At 48.4% G+C, this 25,802-nt stretch overlaps 1 protein-coding gene across 2 annotated transcripts in view; it reads right to left on the bottom strand.

Moving 5' to 3' along the window:
* Positions 1 to 7,705: 7,705 nt before the first annotated feature.
* The window catches only part of TMEM132E (transmembrane protein 132E), a 128,046-nt gene continuing 109,949 nt past the window's right edge, over positions 7,706 to 25,802 (bottom strand). For both annotated transcript variants that reach the window (XM_080983995.1, XM_080983996.1), the window contains exons 4-9: positions 22,712 to 22,904; positions 21,676 to 21,819; positions 17,224 to 17,429; positions 16,374 to 16,653; positions 12,981 to 13,172; positions 7,706 to 9,334 (exon numbers count right to left, since the gene is read on the bottom strand). In XM_080983995.1, the coding sequence (XP_080840121.1) occupies positions 8,300 to 9,334; positions 12,981 to 13,172; positions 16,374 to 16,653; positions 17,224 to 17,429; positions 21,676 to 21,819; positions 22,712 to 22,904 (2,050 nt within the window). In that variant the 3' untranslated portion in view covers positions 7,706 to 8,299. The remainder of the gene's footprint in view (positions 9,335 to 12,980; positions 13,173 to 16,373; positions 16,654 to 17,223; positions 17,430 to 21,675; positions 21,820 to 22,711; positions 22,905 to 25,802) is intronic.

Here is a 25,802-nt window from a genome sequence, read left to right on the forward strand (position 1 = left end):
GAAAGCCCCGTCCTACCCTGCTGCTGCCTCTGCAGCCCCCAACAAAACCTCAATACCTGCTGCTACCGCTGCCTGTGCTATGTTATGTTATGTTATGTTTCCATTCTTCAAAATAATAATAATAATAATAATAATAATAATAATAATAATATTTATTTATACCCCACCCTCCCCAGCCAAAACCGGGCTCAGAATGACTAACATCAATTATATAACACATCAAGATAAAATCAAGGTGTACTCAGTGTACGTGTGTTTTGTATCAGTGTTACTCATATGGGTTCTCTTACTATTCTCTCGTTGTGTTTCCTTGGTGGTGAGAGAGGTTGGGGGTGGTTGGTTTTCTTTGGTTGGCTGTAGTGAGATTTGTTTTTGCACCTCCGTAGGTACATACTTCCACATGTGGTGGGAATGTCCCAAAATCCAACCTCTGTTTAAAAACTTCCAACAAGAGAGTCTACCACCTTCCAAAACAATCCCTTCCACTGCCAAACAGCTCTTGTAGTTAGAAAGTTCTTCTTAAAATAGAATCATAATCTCCTTGTCACTCAGCTCCATTGGTTTGAGTCCTACCCTCTGGAGCAGCAGGAAACTTTATTAAGAAACTTTCATTCCCTTCCCTTGTGTAAGAGTCACGTCAGTGGTGGATGGGGCCAGAGTCAAGAGGGGTGGAGCAATGAATAATTTCCCCCCCTTCCTTCAGTAGGACACATGTCTAGCCTCTCCGCCCTCCATCCAGGTAAGGGGTGGGCTGGGGACTGAAGGAGGGTGAGGGGGCGTGGCCTGGGAAGGGGCGTGGCCTGGGGAGAACTTCATAGGTCACTGTGGTTTCACGTCACCCAGGTTATACATGTTTACTCAGAAGGAAGCTTCATGTGTTCAGGGGGTCTTACTCCAAGGCAAGGGAGTTTAGGATTGCAGCCACATCCTGAAATCCTTTCATCAGACTGATCATCTGAATTAAAATATGGAAGGAATAATGGGCGTAGATGGGGGGGGTAGCTGCCCCCCCCATCAGGTAAATAAATAAAAATACTTAACTAAAAGTAGAAATTGTAGGCAGATTTTGGTGTATTTTTCTGAGCACTTGGGAGTCAGAAGGAAGTAATCCAAAACAACTGTTGTTGAGACATTTCATTCCGAATCTGCTAGACAGAGCCAGAGGATGATCTGCTAGATAGAGCCAGAGGGGGTGTCCTGCCCCCTTACATAAATCCTGGCTACCTGCCCTCCCCAACATAAATCCTGGGTACACCCATGGGAGGAATTTAACACAGTGTCTGTTTGTGGTTTGCTTTCAGCTCTCCAAAAAAACAATTGACAGTTCCAAAGAAAATATTGTCCCAAGGTTTGCCCTCCCCACATTCAGGAGCAGCCAGCTGCTCTGTGGAAAGGGTGCTTGGTGATGCCGCCGATATTGTCAGTATGGGACATAGAATCATAGAATCGTTGGAAGTGGAGTTGAAAGGGACCCCAGGGTCATCTAGTCTAACCCCCTGCAATGCAGAAATCTCAGCTAAAGTATCCATGACAGATGGCCACCCAACCTCTGTTTAAAAACCTCCAAGGAAGGAGAGTCAACCACCCCTCATGGGAGTCTGTCCACTTCTGAACAGCTCTTAGTGTCAGAAAGCTTTTCCGAATGTTTAGTTGGAATCTCCTTTCTTGCAACTTGAAGCCATTGGTTCGAGTCCTACCATCCAGAGCAGGAGAAAACAAGCATGCTCCCTCCTCCGTGTGACAGCTCTTAAGATATTTGAAGATGGCTATCATATCTCCTCCCAGTCTCCTCTTTTTCAGGCTAAACATACCAAACTCCTTCAACAGTTCCTCATAAGGCTTCGTTTCCAGACCCTGATCATCTTGGCTGCCCTCCTCTGCACATCTTCCAGCTTGTCAACATCCTTCTTAAATTGTGGTGCCCAGAATTGGACACAGTATTCAAAGTGTGGCCTGACTAAGGCAGAATAGAGAGGTACTATTACTTCCCTTGATCTGGACACTATACTGTCAGGCCAGCGGCTCTTTCAATTATCCGGCAGTGAAAGTGGCATGTTTTCGCAACAGGCATGGAATCTGAAGCCATTCTGGTGTCGATCTGAACCAGATTGTCCCCCCCAGCCCCCATGCCTTGGGAAGACGAATGTAATTACAGCAATCGTGCACCAGGAGGGAACTGGGGGAGACTTTTAAGTGATGTGCATGGCCGTCTCGAAACATGAGGCCTATTTCAAAACCAAGTTCTAAAATAAAGATATATTCCACACATTAGAAATCAGGCACCCGGGGGAAATCTCCAGGCGGTGCTGTGGAAACGCCAGTCGTTTCCAGAAGTTACAGGAAGCAGAAGCTGTGAGATTGGGGAAAACCTCACGGGATCTGGTCACTTTTCCGCATTAAACCTGTCCAAGAGAATTTTTTTTTGGGGGGATGCATTCCTTTTGCAAGCAGCCAAGTCTCCAGATGGCTCTCAGATCTGGGAACTGCCCAAATTCCAGGGTGCACTGCTTGGCTTGCATGCCTGTGGGAAATCCAATCTATTTATTGATCTATCCTTGCATAAGAAGAGCCTGCTGGATCAGAATCAATGGCCCATCTAGTCCAGCATGCTGTTCTCACAGAGGACAACCAGGTGCCCCACCTGGGAAACCTGCAAGCAGGACCAAAGGTTTCCAGCAATTGATACTCAAAAGCATTGCTGCCTCCAACCATGATCGTAGACAGGCACGCCGAGTTGCTCCCAACATTGTGGGGGCCTGATGCATGTGTGTGATGTCACACGTGCGCCACTGCCCAAAATCCAGCCAGGCTGACTTGGCCCACCACCTCCCCACTGCGAGCCGCCTTACCTTTGCTGCATCCCTGGTGGAGGAGGCACCAGTGCAAATACGTTTTCTTCTGATGCGTCCTTTTGAGGATTGCAGTGGATTTTTAGGAGGCCCAGGACCCACCTTAAAAATATTGGGCGTGGCCCCCAAAGCCCCCTATAGATGGCACCAGTGGAAGCAAAGCATAACCATCGTGATTAGTAATCATTGATAGCTCTCTCCTCCGTGAATTTGTCCAATCGTCTTTGAAAGCCATCCAAGTTGGTGGCCATCTCTGGCTCCTGTGGGAGAGAGTTCCATAGTTTCACTACGTGCTGCATGAATGAGGGCGTTCTTTTATCTGTCCTGAATCTTCCAACACTCGGCTTAATTGGATGTCCATGCATCCAAAGTTTGCAGTTCTGGGGAGTGCCCAGCTTCCAGGATGCACCGCTTGGCTAGCATTTATGTAGGAAATCCAAATTATCTCTTCATTATTATTCATTTATCTAGCCTCGCAAGCATGGCATTAAAAAACATTTGTAACCTTGCAATTTTAGAAGAAAACTACCCACAACCTACATTTCCTGCAGGGAAAAGAACAGCCAGTGTCTTCTGGTGTGCTACAGTTGGACTTTATCTTCTATACTTCTGAATCACACAGATAAGAACATCTGTCAGAAACTGCCAGGACAATTGAGGCATGCCTGACGTTCTCGTGATCTTCTGCCAGGGTCCAGCTCCTATTATTGAATTTGTACCTGCTTTTGCTTCTCATTGATGTATTCTTTCCTTATATATGCTGATAATGCTTCTGCTCTCCTGCTTTGTCACAGGAGGGGCTTTGTCACATTGAGGTCTTTGCCCCCCCCAATAAAATATCAAGGGGCCACCCCCCCAAAGTGGATGGGCATTACCATTCAAATGGTGTGTGCGCACCATGTCATGTGATCGATTATGTGGAGCAGGGCTTACCTACCCCCCCATATTATATTCAAGTTGGCACCCGGGGGAGGTGTTTTATGTCGACTTTAAAATTTCTGCTTGTTCTCTATACAACTGAAAACCCCATATTTATCCCACCTTTTCCTCCAAGGAGCTCAATGTGGGGTACATGGTTCTACCCCTCCTCAAATTAATCTCCACAACAACCTTGTAAGGTAGGCAAGGCTGAGAGGCAGTGACTGTCCCCCAAGGTCAGCTAGGGGGGATTCGAACCTTGGTCTACTTCCAGCTGCTGGTCTGACATCTCGCAACTGGCTCTCAAGAAATTGGACTTTGGGCAATGCGATACCTGTCTTTCTTGCCCTGGAGAACTGCTGCAATTCAACTGTTGGCTGAATATTCGGCGGCGGCAGCAGCAGACCAACAATGGGGATTTCGGAACACTTTGCTGTTCCTCACACTTTCTGGAGAAAAACTACAGCCTTAGACCACATTCAGTGAACAGGAAGAAATGTGATAGGCGAGCTCCATTATCTCATTCCACACAGTGGGATTTACAGAGCTCAAACTGTTTAATACAATCACCGAGACCATCCAGAGAAGGCTGCTGGTTCCCCCCTGCGCTTCGAAACTGCCTGGCCGACTTCAGCTGGAAGTCAGGCATTCTGCGCCGCTGGTCCCACGCTGTGGAGCAGAGTTAACGGCTGGCATCCCTGCTGCTAACCTGCAGGCATCTCTAGAAAGCCAATTCGGTCTAGCGGGTAGTGCTGGACCAAGGCCTCCGAGACACCAGGGTTCGAATCCCCACTCAGCCATGAAGCTCACTGGGTGACTCTGGGCCAGTTGCTGCCTCTCAGCCTAACCTACCTCACAGGGTTGTTGTGGGGATTACCATATTTTTGCTCTATAAGATGCACCAGACCACAAGACGCACCTAATTTTTGGAGGAGGAAAACAAGAAAAAAATTATTCTGAATCTCAGAAGCCAGAACAGCATGAGGTATTTGCTGCGCAGTGAAAGCAGCAATCCCTCTTGCTGTTCTGGCTTCTGGGATAGCTGTGCAGCCTGCATTTGCTCCATAAGACACACACACATTTCCCCTTACATTTCAGGAGGGGAAAAGTGAGTCTTATAGAGCAAAAAATACGGTAATTGATGGAGTGGAAGAACAATGCACAGCTCCTTGAGCTCCTGGGGGGAAAGGGTGGGAAATAAATGCAATAACCCAAGCAGTATGGTAGTTTGATATTTCATCATGTGCAAACTTAGGCCGGAGCTTCATCTTAAGAGAGCCAGCGGTTAGAGCGTCAGACTAGGGCCTGGGAAAAAATGGTTTGAATGATGCTCACTGGGTGACCTTGGGCCAGTCCCTGCCTCTATGCCTAACCTACCTCACAGGGTTGTTGCAAGGATAAAATGGGGAGGAGAACCATGTACGCCACCTTGAGCTCCGTGGAGGAAGGGTGGATTGTGTAAATGGGACTAAATCAAGAAAATAAATAGGAGCTTTTTTGTGCTAACAGGACAATTCAGTGATTTACATTTTCTTAAGACGAGCCAATCGTTGTTGCTGTTTTGTTTTGTTTTTTAAATCAGTGTCTTACATTTGATTGTATTGGCATATATTGCTATACACCACTTTGGAAATGTTATATGAGCAGTCGGTTTATAAATATTTATATAAATAAATAGCAACAATACAAGGGTGGGCGACTTCACGCCCAGTAGCCAAATGTGGCCCTCTAGACTGGCTGTCAGGACTCTTTCAGACCACTTCCTGCTCCCTCTCTGAATGCTTTTGCCTGGCTGGAAACCTCTCTTGAACTCTTGAGGCTGATTTTACCTCTCCTGGATGAAGGATAGAGAAATGTCTGTGTGAACACTTCTCTGAGTGGCTGAAATGTAGCTGGTTATAACCTAGAAGGCCCTATATGGCTTAGGCCCAGGCTATCTGAAAGACCTTATTCTCCCCTACAAACCTGCCTGGGCTCTGGGATCTTCGAGGGACGCCCTTCTCTCCGTCCCATCCCCCTCACAGGCATGCTTGGTGAGGGCAGGGCCTTCTCGGTGGCTGCTCCCAGACTTTGCAACTCCCTCCCTAGAGAAGCCAGACTGGCTCCCTTCTTGCCAGGGGTGCTAACTTGAATAACATATGGGGGGGCAGGTAAGCCCTGTCCCACATAATCAATCACATGACGGAGGACAGCCCACAATCCCTATCAACTTGGGGGGGCAGCCCCCTGAAATATTTTATTGGGGGCCCAAAGGGACCTTGGCCTCTAGCAGTTGGCTTCTATGCTCCTTGCTGTCCTTCCAACAGGCCTTTGGGAGCTCTTTTTTTTAAAAGGGAGGGCTTTTAATTATACTGTGCTCTTTTTATTAGCTGAATTTTAATATATTTATTTTACATTGCTGTAATTGAGAGGATGGGTCGGGGCTCGGGGGGGGGGGTATCCAAGGCCATGAGACTCCCCTTCCCTCCCCCTTCAGTGGTACAGTCCAGGACAAGTGACATCATAGAGTTCATGGACTGCCACCATTGGCTATAGTCCATCATTGGGCTTCAGTTCCCAGTTTTTCTTTCAAACATGTGACGGCAACGAAGTCCCAATGGGGAGGGGGGGTCATGTGTTTTTTTCATTCTGAGATTCCACCCCCACCCCTTGCAACCTGCATCCACCTAGGAACCATACCATGTGATTCTCCTGCATGGGTAGACTGGTTCTGATCCAAAGGAAAGGAGATCTTTCGGAATGACTGACATGGAAGGGCAGTTATCCAAGGCCCACTCCGAACAAGATATCCCCCTAGTGCCTAAACCCCCTCTGAGTCTTGGAGGGTCAATCAGCCTTGTGATGTGTGCTGCCACAGACTCTCAGATTTCATCGAAAGGCGCCACCCCTGTCAGCAACTCTTGAGTTCCAAATCCTTTTTGGAGTCTCATCCAAATGAATGTTTTCACCTGCGGGGACCAACACCCCTGCCTCCCCACCCCCACCCCAAACCAAGGAAAAGAAGGAGCAGATCAACCCAAGGAGAAATAAAGAGAGACCCATGAAGGGGGAAATGAGAATCCAGCCTCCAGGAGTAGCTTGTTTTTTTTAACCAAAATGTGAAATCCAGCCCTCCTCCCACACTGACCCACTGGACCATAGGAAGCTGCCCTATAACACTGGTCCATGTAGCTCAGTATTGTCTACACTAACTGGCAGCTGCTTCCCAGGGTATCAAGCAGGGGAGATTCCCAGCCCGACCCAAAGATGCTGTTGGGGATGAAACATGGGACTTTATGTGTGCAAAGAAATGCCCTGTCACTGAGCTACAGCCCTTGCCCCAAACAGAACAGCCACGGCTATCCCGATGCCCTAAGCCTTGCTTCCTAGCCTGCCTCCCCCTTGTGCAAGCCCTCCTTCCTTGGGGCACACAGAGGAGCTCCCTTCCCAGAAGCTCAGCCGGCGACAAGAGAAATGGAAGAGAGTTTACAGGAAAGGGAGAGCATGTCCACCACCCCCCTCTCTGGAAGGTGGGTTGCATTGCCTCACTAGGGACTAGAAGCACTGCTGAGCGGAAGGGAAGGAACACTGCAACCACCATTATGACTGCTGGTTGGGCTGCAAGGCCCACCCAGTCGGCCCACCAAGCAAGTAAATACTGGGAGGCTGTCCCAGACTGGGAACCTTCCTGGGACTTATTCCACTGATATTTGGTGCAAGGATGTGCATGCCTGCAAGGCTCCTGGCTTCCAACTTTGTTCCACAACGTACCCACCCCCTCACTGGGAAAACCAGATTGCGTATCAGGTAAACAAACCCAGTCTGGGAAGAATCAGGACCAGGTGCATGGGCAGGGCAATGCAGGAATCAGATTACGGCTTGGGCAGGAAGCACCACTCCACACGGGTCCCATCCGATCAGACAGAATCCCTGAATATTATCTTTTTTATTTTATTTTTTATATATATAAAAAAAAAGTCAACATTTATTGTGCAAAAAAAAAAAAAATGAAGAAGAAAAGCCGAGGGGAGGATTGCCTTTCAGAGACGGGCGGCAGCAAAGGCAGCAGTGGTCGTTTTGGGGAGGCCAGGAGCAAGCTTCCCCTCTCCCCCCGACAAACTGAAATCAGGTGCAAGGACTTATCCCCTCTGTGGGGCAATTCCATATGGTGGCTCCTGAGCTCTCCACTCTTCTCGGCCTGCTTGGCGGCAACCCCCCCCCCCTTTAAATACTTGGCTATGGGCAGAAGCACCAGCTGGCCACAGCTGGCCCAGTCTCCCCCACCCAATCCCAGCGCGTCGCCTGGCACTTCCACAGTTGCGGCAGAAGCTGCTTTCCACACATCCAGCTCCCCCTCTGAGCAAAAGGATCCATCCCCCTCCTAGGGGTCGCCCTCCTTCTCTCTCTGAACATAGCGGGGCCAGCGGTGGGCTGGTCCACTTAGAGGAGGGCCACGGGGAGCCCGGCGAACGCCGGAGGGCGATGCGGCCGATCCATTCCGATTCTCCAAAGGGAGCCCCCTCCGCCTCCGGTAAGCGTGGGGCCCAAGCCTGCTATGCAATCTCCTTGATCCTGTGGATGTAGTTGTGCAGTTCCTCAGGTCCCTGCAGACCCATGTCCTGGCAGACCCACTCCAAGTCCTCCTCATCGGCGATGGGGATGGAGTTGTACGCCAGCTCCTCGGAGGGCATGGTGGCGAAGGTGGTGAACTTGACCCGCTTCCGCTTGGAGGTGGGCGAGTTGAGCGGGTCCTCGCTCTGGTCCCTGGTGGAGCCCCCCGAGGAGCCGTCCCCCCGCCCGTGCACTTGGCTCTGCACGCTGGTCTGCGAGGAGCCGCTGCTGTGGTGGTCAGCGTGGCAGCAGGTCTGGACGTTCTCCAGAGGGTTGCCCAAGCTCTCCGGCTGCGGCGAGAGGTCGTTCTGGGCCCGCAAGGGCTGCCCGTTGCCCAGGAAAACCCAGTGGTGAGAGTGGTCCATGTTGGTCTGGCCTTCCGGCGGGATCCGCTTGTGACGGTACTTGAGGACGAAGACGATGCAGTTGATGAGGAAGACGAGGATGGCGAGGCAGAAGACGCCCAGCAGGGCGTACATGCCGATCTCGAGGTCCGTCAGGCCCCGCGTCACCTGCACATAACCTGTGGGGATGGTGGGGAAGTCCTCGGTCGGGAGGGCGGCGCTGGGCGGCCGGCTCTCCGGGCTGGGCGGCAAGTGCCAGTCGCCTTCCACCCGGGGCGTGGTGCCAGGGCTCCCCTTCTCCCGCCCGGGCCTGCTGGGCGTTTGGACAGGCTCGTAGTCGTAGGTGGGCTCCTCCTCGGAGCTGAAATGCACTCGGACACTAGCCAGGGCAGTGGCCAGCACGCTCTTCCTCTTGGTCTTCTGACAGCTCTCGCAGATCATGAGCTCGGCCCTGACCAGATCACCAGCCCCCTCGCCTTCGGCCATCACCAGCGGAAAGGCTCTCTCATGCATCACCGACACCACCGCCCGGTCCTGGCTGGTCACCACCAGTGTGTAGTCCTTGGGGTCGTACAAGGAGAGCGGGGCGGTTGTGCCGTCGCTGTACGACACCCAGAGGCTCAGCAAGGCCTCCTGCGGAAGAAGGAGAAATGAAAGGTGGGAAACAAACTGTGTGGAAACACCCCCGTCCCTTTCACATCAGGGGCAGGAAACCTCGAGACCATGGGCTTAATGTGGCCCCCATGGGTTTCTCTGTCTGGCCCTTTAAACTTTCCCCAGGTAATATCTCTTGGGCAGGCCACATGCCTTCTTTTGAAGCCACGCCCCCTTGAAGCCACGCCCTTTCGCTGGCCCAGATCCCCATTCTCTTACATAAGATGAGCCTACTAGATCAGGGCAATGGCCCACTCATCAATAGCCCTCCATGAATTTGTCCAATCCTGTTTTAAACCCATCAGGGTTGGCAGCCTTCACTGCTTCCTGTGGGAGTGATTTCCACAGTTCCACGTTTATTTTTCGCTTATCTGTCCTGAATCTGCCAACATTCAACTCTGTTGGATGTCCACAAGTTTTAGTGAGAGAGGAAAACTTCTCACTATCTTCTTTCTCTGTGCCATGCCTACCTGTATAAAGTTCTGTCATGCTCCCTCTTCCTTGCCTTTTCTCTAAACTAGTAAACCCCAAATGTGGCAATCTTTCCTCATAAGGGAGCCGCTCCATCAGGAAGAACTTCCTGACAGTAAGAGCTGTCTGACAGTGGAATGGGCTCCTTTGAGTTGTGGACTCTCATTCCATGGAGATTGGATGACCATCTTTCATGGATGATTTAGTTGAGAGTCCTGCATTGCAAGGGGTTAGACTAGATGATCCTCAGGGGTCCCTCCCAACTCTACAATTTTATGATTCTATTATTCCATCCCCTGAATCATTTTAGGTGCCCTTTGCTGGACAGTTTATGTAAACAGAAGAGCCAGACACAAATTGTTGCCCTCTGCAGTTGTTGCCCTTTCCTTTTTCTAATATGTATTGAATTGTTAGCAGTCCTAATAAGATCAACAGAAGATGCAACGGGGATGAAGGTTCAGTCTACGAGTTCCAAAATCTGTTTGTACATTGATGATGTAATGCTTTCCTTAACTCATCCCTTAAAATCTGCACCACAAATTCCTTGAAATAACAGGGAAGTTTGGCGACGTCGTTTGGCTACAAAAATGAGCTCATCCAAACCTGAAATAAATGTGTTGTAATCAATTAAAGCAAATTTGATGAAACGGAGAGCAATTAATTGGGCAGTTATGCTGATAACGTATCTAGGAACTGGGTTGTCTTCAACCATATATTTTAAATTAAATGAAAGTTATGAAGGTTGAAAAGAGTTTTTAAATGGACTAAGGCAGGACTCACATGGTTATGTAACGTTGCGGCATTAGAAATTCCTAGGCTACTTTATCTATTTGAAAACGTAATGGCCAAGAGTGACAAAAGGGTATGATTGAACCAGCAAAAACTACTTACAAACTTTGTGTAGCAAAAAAGAAAAAGCTAGCGTTCCCATGGCAACCTTGGAGACAAGCTACAACAAAGGAGGAATAAAATGTCTCGATATAGTAGATTAATATAAAGCTACACATCTAAAAGTAATAGCCCAATGGCTGAATGTCTCAAAGGTAATTCCATGGCGTAAGTGAAAGCAGAGCTCACAGTTATTCCATGGTTACTACAGAGAGGGGGAAAGGACTCTTCAATGGAGGTTTTGAAGCAGAGGCTGGGTAGACCATATGTCATGGATGCTTTAGCTGAGATTCCTGCATTGCAGGGGGTTGGACTGAATGACCCCTGGGTGTCCCTTCAAACTCTACGGTTCTAGGATCCTGTGACAACCGATTTTTATTCAAATACAAAATCCTTGTACAGATGCAGCCTGAGATGTTTGGAATAGCTTAAATACAATGTCAACACCTAAATATATCCTTGCTCACATCTTTTCTTTTCTTTTAAACAAAGAGACCTTCTGGTGAAAGCTTTTCTGTTCTGTCAGGCCTATGCAGGCGACTGAGCGCACACCTTTCCTCAGTGCTTAATTGACGTCTGTTTAAAACCTTTTAAAAACATGTTTTTATATATTTTTGTTGCAAACCGCTTTGAATTTTTGAAAAATGAAATAGCAGTCTATAAACATTTTTTAATATATAAAATAAATAAATAAGGTAGTAGGAGGCCAAACTGCTAACTGGGTAAATCACAATGTAATTACATATCAAGGAATTGTAAATAATGGCAATTTCAAAACAATGGTGGGAAGGCCTCAAATGGACCTAGTTCCGCGATGCTTTCAGTGCAGACAATGGATAAATTATGTAGAATAAAATATAATGGATGAATAAGATGGTGTGAGTTTGGAGGTAAAATGTCAAGTCCTGAGGTAATAATTTATAAGAAGGGAAACTTGAGCAGTTGTTCTATTCTTTTTTGCCTTAATACTTTGAAATCGCATCTGTGTACAAGCTTTAAAAGGAAATAATAGGGGTTCTAATTCCTCATTCGGCAGGACCTCTTTGTGTTAACGTTACAGAAAAACATTACAAGCTGCTCTCTCAATGGTCTATGACTCCACAGAGCTCAAGTAAAATTTATCCTCTCTGCAATGGGAAGTTTTGGACACATTCGGTAGATCGGTTCAATGACTGAAATCTTTTGGGTTATGTATGTTCACCAATCTACACATTGCTATAGCTCATTTTCATATCTGTAATAATTGCAATAATTTGGGTATGTGCACTTCCGACGCAACTTTGCTAATATATTCAGAAAACGATTATCTGAGTGTTTATTGTTGGGTTATTTTTAATTTTATGTAATTGTTGCGTGCCATATGCTCTAATGTAAACAGAGATATAGCTCTGTGCAGGCATGCTAAACAGTTTGAAGATGAAAATGAATACTGTGAATAAAAACTAATCTATCTATCATCTATCTATCTATAATCTTTTAGGGCAAGACAGCAGAGATGTTATCGCCACAGATATCATATGAGTTGCCATTGGATGCTCTGATAATTGTCTCAGAAGGGATTTAGACCCTTGAGAAAAACATGAAAACTTAATATGGAATTTGATAGCAGCTGATCAGACACTCGTTTCGTGACAAATGGGGGGGAGGGAAATAGAGACCCATAGCGCAGGAACGGTTAGCAAAAATATTGGGCAGCAGCAACAACATGTAAACTTAAGGAAATGATTACAGTGAGAGAAGGCAAGCAAGAGGCAGTGTGGTGTAGTGGTTAGAGCATGGGCAGACAAACTAAGGATGGGGCCGGATGCGGCCCAATCGCCTTCTAAATCTGGCCCGCGGACGGTCCAGGAATCAGCGTGTTTTTACATGAGTAGAATGTGTTCTTTTATTTAAAATGCATCTCTGGGTTATTTGTGGGGCATAGGAATTCGTTCATTATTATTTTTTCCAAAATATAGTCCGGCCCACCACAGCTGGTCCACTGAGGGGCAGTGGACCAGCCCCCTGCTGAAAAAGTTTGCTGACCCCTGGGTTAGAGTTGGGCTAGGACCACCCACCCGGTGACCTGGGGCCTGTCACTACTGCTCCGCAGAACCTACCTCACAGGGTTGTTGTGAGGATAAAACGGGGAGGGGGGAAAGTGTGGGCAGCCCCTAGAGTTCCTTGGAGAAAAAGTGGGTTCTAAATGAAAGAATGAAACAATTAATTAATTAAATCCACCCCCTCCCTCGCCCCCAATCCATGAGGGCTGCCCCAGAAGAAGTACCTGCTTAGAGAAGTTCAGAGTCTGCTGGGCTGTTGTCTTGGCCACGATGGTGTGGCTGTTCCCAGGGCTGGGGTGGAGGGAGAGGGAGAGGTTTGAGATGACCTGGGCCTTCAGTTCGGTGATGCTGACCTTCTCGTCCGCCACCGTCACCAGGGTCTCCCCAAGGACCGCCTCCATGAGCGGAGAGACCACCTACGGGAAGAGAAGTGGGCCGTAAGTAACATCTCCCCTGGTTGGGATTAGGAGGAACGCCCAGTCACATTCCTCATCGCCACCAAGGCTGGAAATTCACCAGGTGCATTTTGCACTTGGCTATTGGCCAACATGCGGCCAAGTGAAGATGCCCAGGTGCCAGGATGGCGCCCGATGTCTCCACCACCTGGAGGTGCATGCCTGGGGATCCAACAACAACAATTTATGGGCTCCTTGAGCCCTTGAGACAGACCCAGAAACTCCAGCGGGTGCAGAATGCTGCGGCGAGACGGGGTCCTCGCTGCGAGATCACATTCACCCGGTGCTATACCAGCGGCACTGGCTCCCGGTGGAGTACAGGGTCAGGTTTAAGGTGCTGGTTTTAACCTTTAAAGCCCTATACAGCCTAGGACCCTCGTACCTACGGGACCGCCTCTCCTGGTATGTCCCACAGAGGAACTTATGATCTTCAAACAAAAACATCTTGGAGGTCCCGGGCCACAGAGAGGTTAGGCTGGCCTCAATCAGAGCCAGGGCTTTTTCGGCTGTGGCTCTGATCTGGTGGAACGCTCTGTCACAAGAGACTAGGGCCCTGCGGGACTTGACATCTTTCCACAGGGCCTGCAAGTCAGAGCTGTTCCAGCCTGACTCCCTCCTTTGGCAATCTTCACAGAACTCTAGCCCAATGGTTGCCATCAATTTGATTTGAATTAATTTTATAATGAAATGATTTTAGAATGTTGTATTATTTTATTGTTGTTAGCTGCCCTGAGCCCGGCTTCGGCTGGGGAGGGTGGGATATAAATAAAAATTTATTATTATTATTATTATTATTATTATTATTACTACCACTCTCGGCGGATTCCAACAAATATTAAAAACACAATAAAACATCAAACATTAAAAACTTCCCTGAGCACACTAGCAACACATCCTGCAGAATTCTATCAGGTATATTTTGTCTGCACAATCAGAACGAATTTCAGGAGCCCAAAAGTCGTCTTGCCCCCAAATGGCAACCAGGTCTTCTGCTTTGGTGATTGTAACCCTCGTTTAATGAGCCATTTGGCGCCTAGCTTATATATCTGAGTTTCTAACACTGTGCATCACCCTTGTGGATTGCTGTAGTGCGCTCTCTGCGCGGCTGCCCTTGACCGGCGCCTAGAAACGAAGCTCAAAAAGGAAGTCTGGATGAGCCCTGTGTGCTGTGTGTAAAAAAACGACGATATCTATTAAAGGGATGAATGCCATGGAATGGAAAAGTGTCAACCCACACCCCAAGCTGGGAGATCCTTTTAAAAAGCCAGAGGGTAGTTCAATCGGTAGAGCACGAGACTCTTAATCTTAGGGTTGTGGGTTCAAGTCCCACGCTGGGCGAAAGATGATCCTTGTGGACCCTTCCAATTCTGTGATTCTTGATGGAGAAATTGCCTGCTGAGGTCTCTAGCTAAGCATTGCTTCTCTCTCTCCATCCCAGGCCTGCGATGCTATTGAGCCAAGCCGGAGAACAGCACCACTCCATGGCCTTCCCTTCATGCACTCGCCCTGCAAACACACACACACACACAATTCTCCGAAGTACATTTCACTGGGGGAAGACACTCCGACCTTGAACTGCTCGAATCTTTGAAGGCAGCATCTGGGAGCCTGGGAATTTCTGCTTAGGAAGGCAATACAGTGCCCAGGCTTGGAACTAATTGTAGTTAAGAGATGCTTGGCACAGGCTCAAGAGGAGCTGGTTCAGGGAGAAAATGCGAGAGAGGGAGAGAGAGAGGAAGGAAGGAAGAAGGGGTGTAGGGGTGTGTAGCCGAGGAGGAAGGGGAATGTAGAGGCAGGAAAATGCAGATGAGCCCCCCTTCCCCCTTCACACCAAGGAAAACAGATCTGTTTTCTTAGCCCTGGGATGTGTGAAGCGAGAATGAAGAGAGGGCCTCTGTTGAGGGAGTTGGGTATACTTAGCCTGGAGGAGACTGAGAGGTGAGATAACAGCCACCTTCAAAAATCTGAAGAGCTGTCACATGAAAGACAGAGGGAGCTTGCTTTCTGCTGCTTCAGAGTGGAGGACCCGAAATGATGACTTTCAATGGCAAGAAAGGGGATTCTGATGAAATTTTAGGAGGAACTTAGCCATTCGACCATGGAATGGATTCCAGTGGAAGGTGGTTGACTCTCCTTTACGTGAGGCTGGATGACCTTTGGGGGTTCGCTTCAACTCTACAATTCTATGAATGTGTGAGAAAGGGGTCTCCGATATGAGCAGTAGCTAGTGCCAGGGGAGGGGAGGGGAGCTGCAAATCTAAAGGTGCTCAGATTGTTGGGGAAACTGATGTTTACAGCTGCACCTCCTTTGCCTCCCCTAACAGAGGCAGATAACCCCTGCTCCTTAATATAGGATGTTGCCTTATATAGAACAAGGCAATTGTGTATCTATCTAACTGGTGGAAGCTCTCCAGGTCTTTTCCCCAACCTTACCTATAGCTGCCATTGCGGATTAAGCCTGGAACCTTTTCTCCATCACTGAATTTTTACTTAAAAGCAAGCCAAGATTCTAGTCCTCACTATTCTAAATACAGTGGTACCTTGGGTTACATACGCTTCAGGTTACAGACTCCACTAACCCAGAAATATTACCTCGGGTTAAGAACTTTGCTTCAGGATGAGAACAGAAATTGTGCTCCAGCGGCACGGCAGCAGCAGGAGGCCCCATTAAGCTTAAGTGGTGCTTCAGGTTAAGAACAGTTTCAGGTTAAGTACGGACCTCCAGAACGAATTAAGTACTTAATCCAAGGTACCACTGTAAAGGGCTAATTTTAAGAGGAACATAGGAGGATTTATTATGCTGACGCTGGCTCGTCCATCTCCATATTGTCTACATGGAATGGAATTGGCTTTCCAGGAGATTCTAGGAATGGAACCTTAAGACATTCTGCCTGCAAAGCAGAGGCTCCGCCACTAAGCTCAGATTCCAGTCCTCGTGCTTCCCAATCAAGGGCTTATTTAAATAGGAGCCACTGGTACATCTAGCTCTGTACAGTCTATACTGACTGGCAGCAGCTCTCCAGGTTTTCAGGCAAAGAGTCTCTCTAATGCCTTACCTGGAGATGCCACTAGGGATTGAACCTGGAACCTTCTGCATGAAAAGCATGTGATCTAGAACAGAGATAGGGTCCTTTCCTTGCTGGGTACCTGTTATGCTCTTACCTTGAAGAGGGTGGTGCCAGGCTCCCGGCCGGCGAGGGTGTTGGTGTCCACCATGTGTGCCACCCGAGGGTCGTCGACCTTCATGAAGTCGCTGACCAGGTCCGTGACCTCAACCATCCACTCTGGGCCCAGCATGGTGACCACCTGGTCCGTGCCCTCCGACGAGGTGGTGTGGAACTGGGTGAAGACCTGCAGGGTGGCATGCTGGTACTGGAGGGTGCAGCCCCGGCTCTGCCGCCGCTCTTCCTCCTCTTCATCATCCTCGCTCTCCCGGACAGACCTGTGGGAGCCAAAGCAGTTGGGTCAGCTGGCAGCTGCTCTGGCGCTTCCCTGCGTTTTTTCCTAAAAAGGAGTCTCCACTAACCAGCCAATCCAGCCAATCAGGGATCGTGCATCTGGCGTAATGACACCATGTAGCCAATCGGATTTCATGTGACATAACATCGCAAAGTCAAATCAGAGCAATGGTTGTGCTGCCTTCCCTCACTCTAAATGGGTGGATATTTCCACCCCATTTTTATTATTTTCATATTATTATTATTATTATTATTATTATTATTATTATTATTTCTTCTTCACCATGAGGGCCTATGGTAGGCTACAACAGTTTAAAAACATGCTATTAAAATTAGTTAATGTCTGAAAAAGGATGATGCTTTTTGTAGCAGATATGTCCTTGCGTGTTCTAAGGAGGTGAGCACCTAGAGGAGAATTCTGGCATGAGCTGAAGCTTCTAGGCAATGGGATCCAGAATGGCCACTAGTCTTCACTGTGCATGCCTAGAGGCTCTCAAACACAATCCCCGAGAGGATTTCCAACCACCCCACTCCTTCCCCAACTCCTGGCTTACCTCCTATCGGGTAAGATTGGAACTCGCCACCCTTTCACCTGGCTGAGCCGGGAGTCAGAGAGCTCGATGTGCAGCGGGAGTTTGGGGACCCAGACAGTCATCTCCAGGAGGGCGGTGAGGTGCTCGTAGCTGAAGGACACCCCAGCATTCATGGAGCCCCTCGATTCTTTGCCACTCACAAAGACATAGTCGCAGCTGCTGGAAACCTGAAGACAAAACTGGTGGGTTAGGGTACCGAGGAAGAGGTGGGACCCAGGATGCTTTGGCCATGACAAAGCTGAATTGCCATGCTAGAGGTCATGAACTGCCTCTCACGAACTACTGGTGGTTTGTGGACCACTGTTTGGGAAAACCTTTCCTCTCATCTGTGAAGCTGGCTGGTTGTTCTGGCGTCAGGGATACGTGGTGTGTGTGTGTGTGTATTAGACATTAGCTGGGGTCTATTTCTTCTTATTCCCCGGGGGCTACTTAAGCTTGCCTTCAACATCCAAGAGACACCAGCTCAGCATGTCTGCAAAGGCAATCTCAGCTCGGCATCGGAATAAAAATGAGCCCTGAAATGCATCTCTGGATATTGTGTCGTTCATCAAAATAAAGACGACGCCACAGCGCTCGCCTCCTCTGCGCTAATAAACACACCCAGCAACACAGTCCGGAGCAGGCTCGCTCCCAGCCCTTCCAGGGACAACAAATAATAGCATCTGTCTTGAAACGCTGCTGGAGAAAAACTCCCCAATGCCTCGTGCTGTACGCTAGCTACACTTTGGGTAACATCCATCCCTGGATGGGGAAGAAAATCAGGTTCAGGAGAGAGAAAAGAAAACCCTTCGCTTTCTTTTTAAATCTAATTTTTGCATTTTTACAAGCAGAAAACAACAACAACATAAATATATAATCCCCTTTGACTTCCCTGCCCTCCCACCGTGGCTCTTCATATAATGATTTCCCCCTCTGCATCTCTTCCTTAGCTGTTTTTATAAATCCTTTATCACTCCATAGATTTCCGCCCATCCTACCAATGTGTGTAATGGTTTACAGTAATCTTTAAAAATAAATTACAAACTTTCCCCATTCTTTCTTAAAGTCAGTCTCTTCCTGCTTTCTAATTCTTCCTGTAAGTTTCACCATCTCAGCATAGTTTATCCGTTTTCTTCGTGCAGCGCATAGTTCAACTGCGGAACTCCCTCCCACAGGAGGCAAGCTATGGCCAGCAATTTGGATGGCTATAAAAGAGGATTGAACAAGTACATGGAGGGGAAGGCAATCGATTACTGTCTGCTGTGATGACTGTAGTTGGAGGCAGCAATGCTTCTGAAAACCAGTTGCTGGAAGGCGCAAGAGGGGAGAATGCTCTTGTGCTCGAATCCTGCTTGTAGGCTTCCCAGCAGAGGCATCTGGTTGGCCACTGTGAGTACAGGATGCTGGACTAGCTGGGCCACTGGCCTGATCCAGCAGGCTCTCAGGTCCCAGGTTTGATCCCTGGCATTGCCAGATCAGCATCTTAAAAAGCAGAGACATCACCTTGCCAACAAAGGTCCGTTTAGTTAAAGCTATACTATATCACAGTAGTGATGTATGGAAGTGAGAGCTGGACCATAAAGAAGGCTGATCGCCGAAGAATAGATGCTTTTGAATTATGGTGCTGGAGGAGACTCTTGAGAGTCCCATGGACTGCAATAAGATCAAACCTATCCATTCTTAAGGAAATCAGCCCTGAGTGCTCACTGGAAGGACAGATCGTGAAGCTGAGGCTCCAATACTTTGGCTACCTCATGAGAAGAGAAGACCCCCTGTAAACGACCCTGATGCTGGGAAAGATGGAGGGACACAGGAGAAGGGGATGACAGAGGATGAGATGGTTGGACAGTGTTCTCGAAGCTACCAGCATGAGTTTGACCAAGCTGTGGGAGGCAGTGGAAGACAGGAGTGCCTGGCGTGCTCTGGTCCACGGAGTCATGAAGAGTCAAACACAACTAAATGACCAAACAACAACAACATCGCCAGATCGCAGGATCAGGGAGGAAGCCGGCTGGGCTGGGTTGCTGGTGGTCCGCATTTGAGCCATCCCTAGATGGATCAAATAGTCACGTCTCAAGATAAGGCAGCCTAACACCACTCTGTGGGAGCTCCGTGGCTCTGTGTCATGGACTGGTTGGACACAGAGGAATGGTGGGAGGAACCAGCTGGGGAACCCCCAGGGGAAGAAGTCTCAGAGCTCAGGGAATGTTGGTAGGATGACGATGAGCGGTCAGAGGGAGAAGACTGTGGGGAGGAGGTGTCAGAAGCTGAAGGAGCAACAGGGCTTAGTGAGCTGGGAGAGTCCGTGGCAGAGAGAAGGCCAGAATCAGAGGCAGAAGCTGATGCAGGAGAGGAGGGAGGCCAAGAGGCAGAGGGATCTGGCTGGTGAAGAGGCACGGATGTCTCCCCTTCCTCCTGCAACCAGCTCCCATCCTCTCTGATCTCCCAGAACAAGAAGAGGCATGAAGAGGGCAGAGACTGGCGACGGGCAGACAGTCTCTGATTGCTTGGGGATTGCTTCAGTCTCAGCAACTGCTTCATGCGGGCAACATCTACCGGAGACAAGTTGCTGTGCTTATTAGGCCTGGCATTCCTGCTGCTGATCATATTTTCGCTAATAAGGAGTTAACTGCGACTTGCCCTATGTGATTTACGGCTGGCTAGCTCCTGTTCACTGGATGCCCACGAGTTCTCATGTTCTCCTGAGCGCAAAGCGCTTGCTCCACAAGGGATCCGCGTCGCTCTGAGCCAGACGGGGCCGCGGCATCCGTCAGCCTCTCGCTGTACAGATAACCGGAGGCTTGTTCCTCCGCGCTCCTCAAGCCCGGAGATCGATAGAGCTACTCCTGTTGTTTATGCCCCCTCTTTGCAATACACACCCGGGGAGTGGAGCCACCGACGACGCCACGGCTCTCCTTAATGCTGAATTATTTACAGTAACAGATAGCGGGTTGCCTGATGGATGGTGCAGGTTTATAGTCCTGACAGAGCAATCGCCCTCCCTCCAGTCTCTCCAGGTACGCAAGAGTTCCTGCCAAGCATACCTCGTTCGGAGCAATGTCAACATAACTCAGTAGGTTGGGGGGGGGCGAGAGAGAAGGAATAGAGGAAGGTAAGTCAGAAGAGGAGGCAAAGGGGCAGTGACTTGATCAATTATTCAACCCGGCTCGCAGACTCGGTCCCGTCCCCGGATTCGAGGGCCGGCAACCGGAGAGATTTACGAGCGGGGAAGGAGCATATTAGCCCCATCAGAGTGTCTCGGAGCCTGTCCAGAAATGCAGGATTGCTAGCGTGCTCGCTCAGGCTGAAAGGGAACCATTAAAACCTGGCAATGGTAAATCAAACTTGATTGTTTTCCATCCAGGCAGTGGGCGAGGGGTGTAAGAATAGAAGAAGAGCCTGCCGGATCAGGCCAGTGGCTCTGTCTAGTCCAGCATCCTGTTCTCATGTCGGCCAGCCAGATGCCTCTGGGAAACACACAAGCAGGATTCGAGCGGAAGAGCCCTCTCCCCTCCTGTAGCTTCCAGCAACTGGTATTCAGAAGCATCACTGCCTCTGAATAGAAACAGAAAACAGCCATCATGGCTAGCAGCCATTGAGAGCCTTCTCCTCCAATCCTCTTTTAAAGCCATCCAAGTTGGTGGCCATCATTGCCTCCAGTGGGAGGGAGTTCCATATGCACAGTGAGGAATTTGGCAGGGAGTGAGCTGGCTGCTGCCGCCTCTGGAGCAGGGATTTTGTGAAAGGAGGGATTTTGTGGGAGGGTGTATTATGGGGTGGAGAAGCTGCAGAAAGGTCAGAGCAAGGAATTGGGACTTTTGGGTTAGAACAAAATAATACTAATAATACTAATAATAATTACTGTCATTTTCCCAGACTGGGACTCAAAGTGGCTTACAGAAATCAAAACAACACAGATAAAATACCAAAAGCTAACCAGAAGCGGACCTAACTTATAGAATAAGAGAACAAAAAGAACATATGTTTAAAGAAGATTGAAAAATGTTTGTTGAATATACAGGGGGAAAGTGTGTACACTTGAAAACGTTGGGAGCATTAAGATAAATTCAACAGTGTAAATAAGTATTGATGGATGTCATAATGGAATACTGAATGGTTTAGTTTATATAAAATATGCAGGGATTTGTGTTATGCAAAATGAACCATGGAAAGGGAAGAAGGGAAGTCATTGATATTTTAAGGTTGTTTAAATGAGTATTTTAAATTGTAAAACAGATAAACACACACACACACACACACACACACACACACACATTGTTAAAAAGTAATTAAAATAATACCAAAAAAATGTAATAAAATGCAGATACCTCTGGTTAGCCATGTTGGGACGGATCTTACAAATGCAGTTGTGCCTCTCATATACCCACACAGCCTGGTTCCCCATCACCCACCTTGATTTTCCCCCCCACCCACCTTGATGATGTCCTCATTGGTGGACTTGCATTCTGCGTCGGTCGAGATGTCCACAATGACGCCAGTCATCTCAATGGCAATGACCTTGACTGGGATGGCCACCGTCCGACCTGTTAGGATGGCCGTATTGATGATCTCCGTGTCCTTGAGGGGACAAAGGAGGCTGTGGTAGTTACAGTGCCCGGATCCTACACTGCAGGGAGGGCGGGGGCCTTTCTGGTCTTCCTCACCCTCTGCCTCCTGTGGGCCAGTTTTGACACCTGGACTGGCCAACTGGCCTGCAAAAGTCCCTTGTGCTGCTGGCTCCAGTTTTTGTGAGGGGATAGAAAAAGGTAAAAAGCTAAAAGACCCCTGGACGGTTAAGTCCAGTCAAAGGCAACTATGGTGTTGCGGCGCTCATCTCGCTTTCAGGCCGAGGGAGCCAGCATTTGTCCACAGACAGCTTTCCAGGTCATGTGACCAGCATGACTAAACCACTTCTGGCGCAATGGAACACCGTGAGGGAAACCAGAGCGCATGGAAATGCTGTTTACCTTCCCGCCGCAGCGATATCTATTTATCTACTTGCACTGGTCTGCTTTCGAACTGCTAAGTTGGCAGGAGCTGGGACAGAGCAACAGGAACTCACTTGGTCGCGGGGATTCGAACCGCCAACCTTCTGAACAGCAAGCCCAAGAGGCTCAGTGGTTTAGACCACAGCGCCACCTGCGTCTGTGGTAGAACTACACTCCAGGCCCCAGAAGCGTGGGAAACACAGGCTTCTTTACTTGAGTCGGGGGAATGAGATCATGCAATGGGTCTGGTGGGCCAGTTTTGGGATACGGGCAGGTCAGGAAACAGAAGGGGTAGCGCACAAGGCTTTTTCTCAGTCAGAACTCACTGGAACTCAGTTCCGGCACCTCTCAGGTGGGCACCATTGCCGTTCTTAGAGAAGATAGGAGGCATTCATGGTGAGTTCCAGAACTCTTTTTCTAGAAAAATAGCACTGGTAGCACAGACACAAACCAACTTCCAGCCTGACTACTGGGAACCTCACCATGGCCAGTGGCAGGATGGCACGAATGTCCCTCTGGATGACCGCCAGCTCCGTCACAGCCTTCTCTAAGTCGGGCGGAGGGTTTCGGCCTCGGTAGTCTATATGCCACATGATGCGCCGGGTCACTGATTGGCTGGTGAAGTTCTCCATTTCAAAGTCCAGCTGCATGACCTCATATGGGGAATCCTCAGCCCTGCAGAGAGAGAGAGAGAGAGAGAGAGAGAGAGAGAGAGAGAGAGAGAGAGGAAGAGAGAGAAAGGTGGATGCCAGCAGTGGAAGAACACAGAAATGGTTTCTTTATACAGATTTGAAGACTCCATGCTGGTCATTTCCACATCCAGATCTCCGGAAATGTTTAACTTACTTATTTGACGACACTTAAATACCACTTGACCATAATAACACCTCTGGGCATGTTAGGAAACCTCTGTGTAAGAAGGCGGATGTCATCGGTGTGGTGGTTACAAAGTGTTGGGACCTGGGAGACCCGGGTTCGAATCCCCGCCCAGTCAAGAAGCTCACTGGGTGACCTTGAGCCAAGCACTCCATCTCAGTCTAACATACTAATTATAGCTCAGTAGGTTAAAGCACACTGCTGATAGCACCAGGGCTGCAGGTTCGCTCCCCTTAGGAGACACCGGCGTATTCCTGCATTGCAGGTGGTTGGACTAGATAATCCTTAGGGTCCCTTCCAACTCTATGATTCTTTGGTACTTTGCAGGGTTCTTGTGAGGATAAAATGTGGGAAGGAAAACTATGTAGGCCACCATGAGCTCCTTGGAGGAAGGGTAGGGTAGAAATAGTAATAAAATAAGTATATAAATGGAGGTGGAAAGTGAGGTGGTTTCTTTACACAGATTGGAAGATTCCAAGGTGGCTGTTTTTATCCCTTGCATCTAAGTCTTTAAAGAGTTTTACTTCTTTGTTTGACAACATTTATATACTGCTTGATCATAATAAAACCTCTAAGCGTTTTACCAAAGAAACAAACAAAAAAACTGCATTAAATTGATCGATGTAAAACATTTATTTATTTCGCAAATTTTATATAATATGGGATCGTAAGAAAGAAGCCTCCAAGCGATTTACAAAAAGAATAAGAATTATTGGTAAATACCAGTTTGAAAGCTATTTAAAACATTCACACGAAAATAAAATCAACAATATGCTAAAAAGCAAATTAAAGGGCACCTCCAAGTTCTATGTTTCAGCGTAGCCTTGCCTAACCACAAACGCCTGCCCCATGTCAATAGGCAAGGAGTTCCAAAGTGCAGGAGCTGCCGCACTAATAGATCAACTTCTTACAAATTACCTTGAGTTTGGCTTCCCTTACTTAAATGAGGTGCTGAAGATCTGAAAGGGGGGGAGTCAGAGAGAGAGACAGACAAGACAGACTCTCTACGCCTCTTTTATGTAACGTAAGCTGAACCCTCCCTTCTCCCTCCAAAAGAGTTCACTGAAATTTTCCCAGCCATCTTCACAGGCTTTTGAATTTCCACCTCCCACGAATGGACAAAAAAGCAGTCTGGGTACCACATTTATTGCATGCAGGAGCATCTTAGTGTGTGAGGCCCCACCTGCCGTCTGAAGTGTTGCCTCTTCAATGGGAACGAGGCCTCACTTAGAGACTTCTGTGTGGGTGGAGATGAGCATTAAGAGGTTTAAGGCACAAGCTTAATGAGAAATAGGGACTCTTTAGAAGATAGATTTTAAGGATGGGCGGAGAGAGAGAGAGAGAGAGAGAGAGAGAGAGAGAGAGAGAGAAGGGAGAGTTATTTACTAGGAGGCTATTGGGGAATGGCATGTCTGGTCATCAGAATTCAAGTGTCTTGGCAGCGCTATTTTTCTAGAAAAAGAGGTGCCGGAACTCACCACGAACACCTCCCTTGTTTTATTCTAATGGCAGCAGCACCCACCTGAGAGATGCCAGGATTGAGTTCCAGCTAAAAAATAATAATCCCTGGGTCTTGGAACCGAGAGAATGGATAGAGAAATGTCCCCTTCCTTCTCTCCAGAACTCATAGGCTCCAGAACTCATAAAGCTGAATGTTGGCAGATTCCGAGGAGATGAAAAGAAGGACTTATTCGCACAGTTAACATTTGGAACTCCCTCTCACAGGAGGCAGCGATTGCCACCGACTTGGATGGCTTTAGAAGAGGATTGGGCAAATTCCTGGAGGATAATAAGGAATATCCCTGGCTACTAGCCATGGTTCCGATGTCCCGCCTCCGTTACTGGAGGTAGTATGCCTCTGATTAACGGAATCAAAAGTTAACACTGTTCACCTGCTATCCCATTTAAAAACCCTGTTATCCTTGATGCCGGTCCATAAAGAGTAAGGAATCTAGAATATGAATTGTCTCACTGCGGTTTGTGTAGGATTGTGTTTCTGTTTTGGACACTGCCTTCTTATACATATCAAAGTGCCGTTTATTTGTTTTACTTTTACAGTCATACCTCGGGTTACAGCCGCTTCAGGTTGCATTTTTTCGGGTTACGGACCACCGAAACCTGGAAGTACTGGAACGGGTTACTTCCAGGTTTCAGCGGTCACACATGCGCAGAAGCGCTAAATCATGCTTTGTGCATGTGCAGAAGTGCCAAATCGCAACATGTGCACGCGCAGACGTGGGTTGCAAACGCTGCGGGTTGCGAACGTGCATCCAGCACGGATCATGTTCACAACCCGAGCGTCCACTGTATTTTGAAACCAAAATCAAGTAATAATATGGGTGTCTCCTCCATCAGCACCATGATGAGCAAATGGATTGGAACCCGCAACTCCACAGCACCCTCTACAGCCCGTCCGCTCTCGTCACGCCAGAGCCCCAAAGCTCCCTCCCAACCCTTCTGCACCCTCTCCCCCTGGAAAACTCTCGCCCACGGACTCTGCGGAGGCCTCGGACGTCAAGGAGTCAAAATGCCAAGGCAAATGAAAGCCTTTGATGTCCAAATCCCCGAGAGCGGTGAGGACTGAGACGCGTTTCACTCCCCAGCTGCAGTATTTGATCCAGGGGCGTGTGTTTTTTTCTTCTTAAAAGGTGACTGTAATCACTTTGAATTCATCACCCGCCTCCAATCTTCCAAGGC

This window comes from Podarcis pityusensis (assembly GCF_964106645.2).
Source record: "Podarcis pityusensis genome assembly, chromosome: 15".
In the NCBI taxonomy this organism is placed as follows: Eukaryota; Metazoa; Chordata; class Lepidosauria; order Squamata; family Lacertidae; genus Podarcis; species Podarcis pityusensis.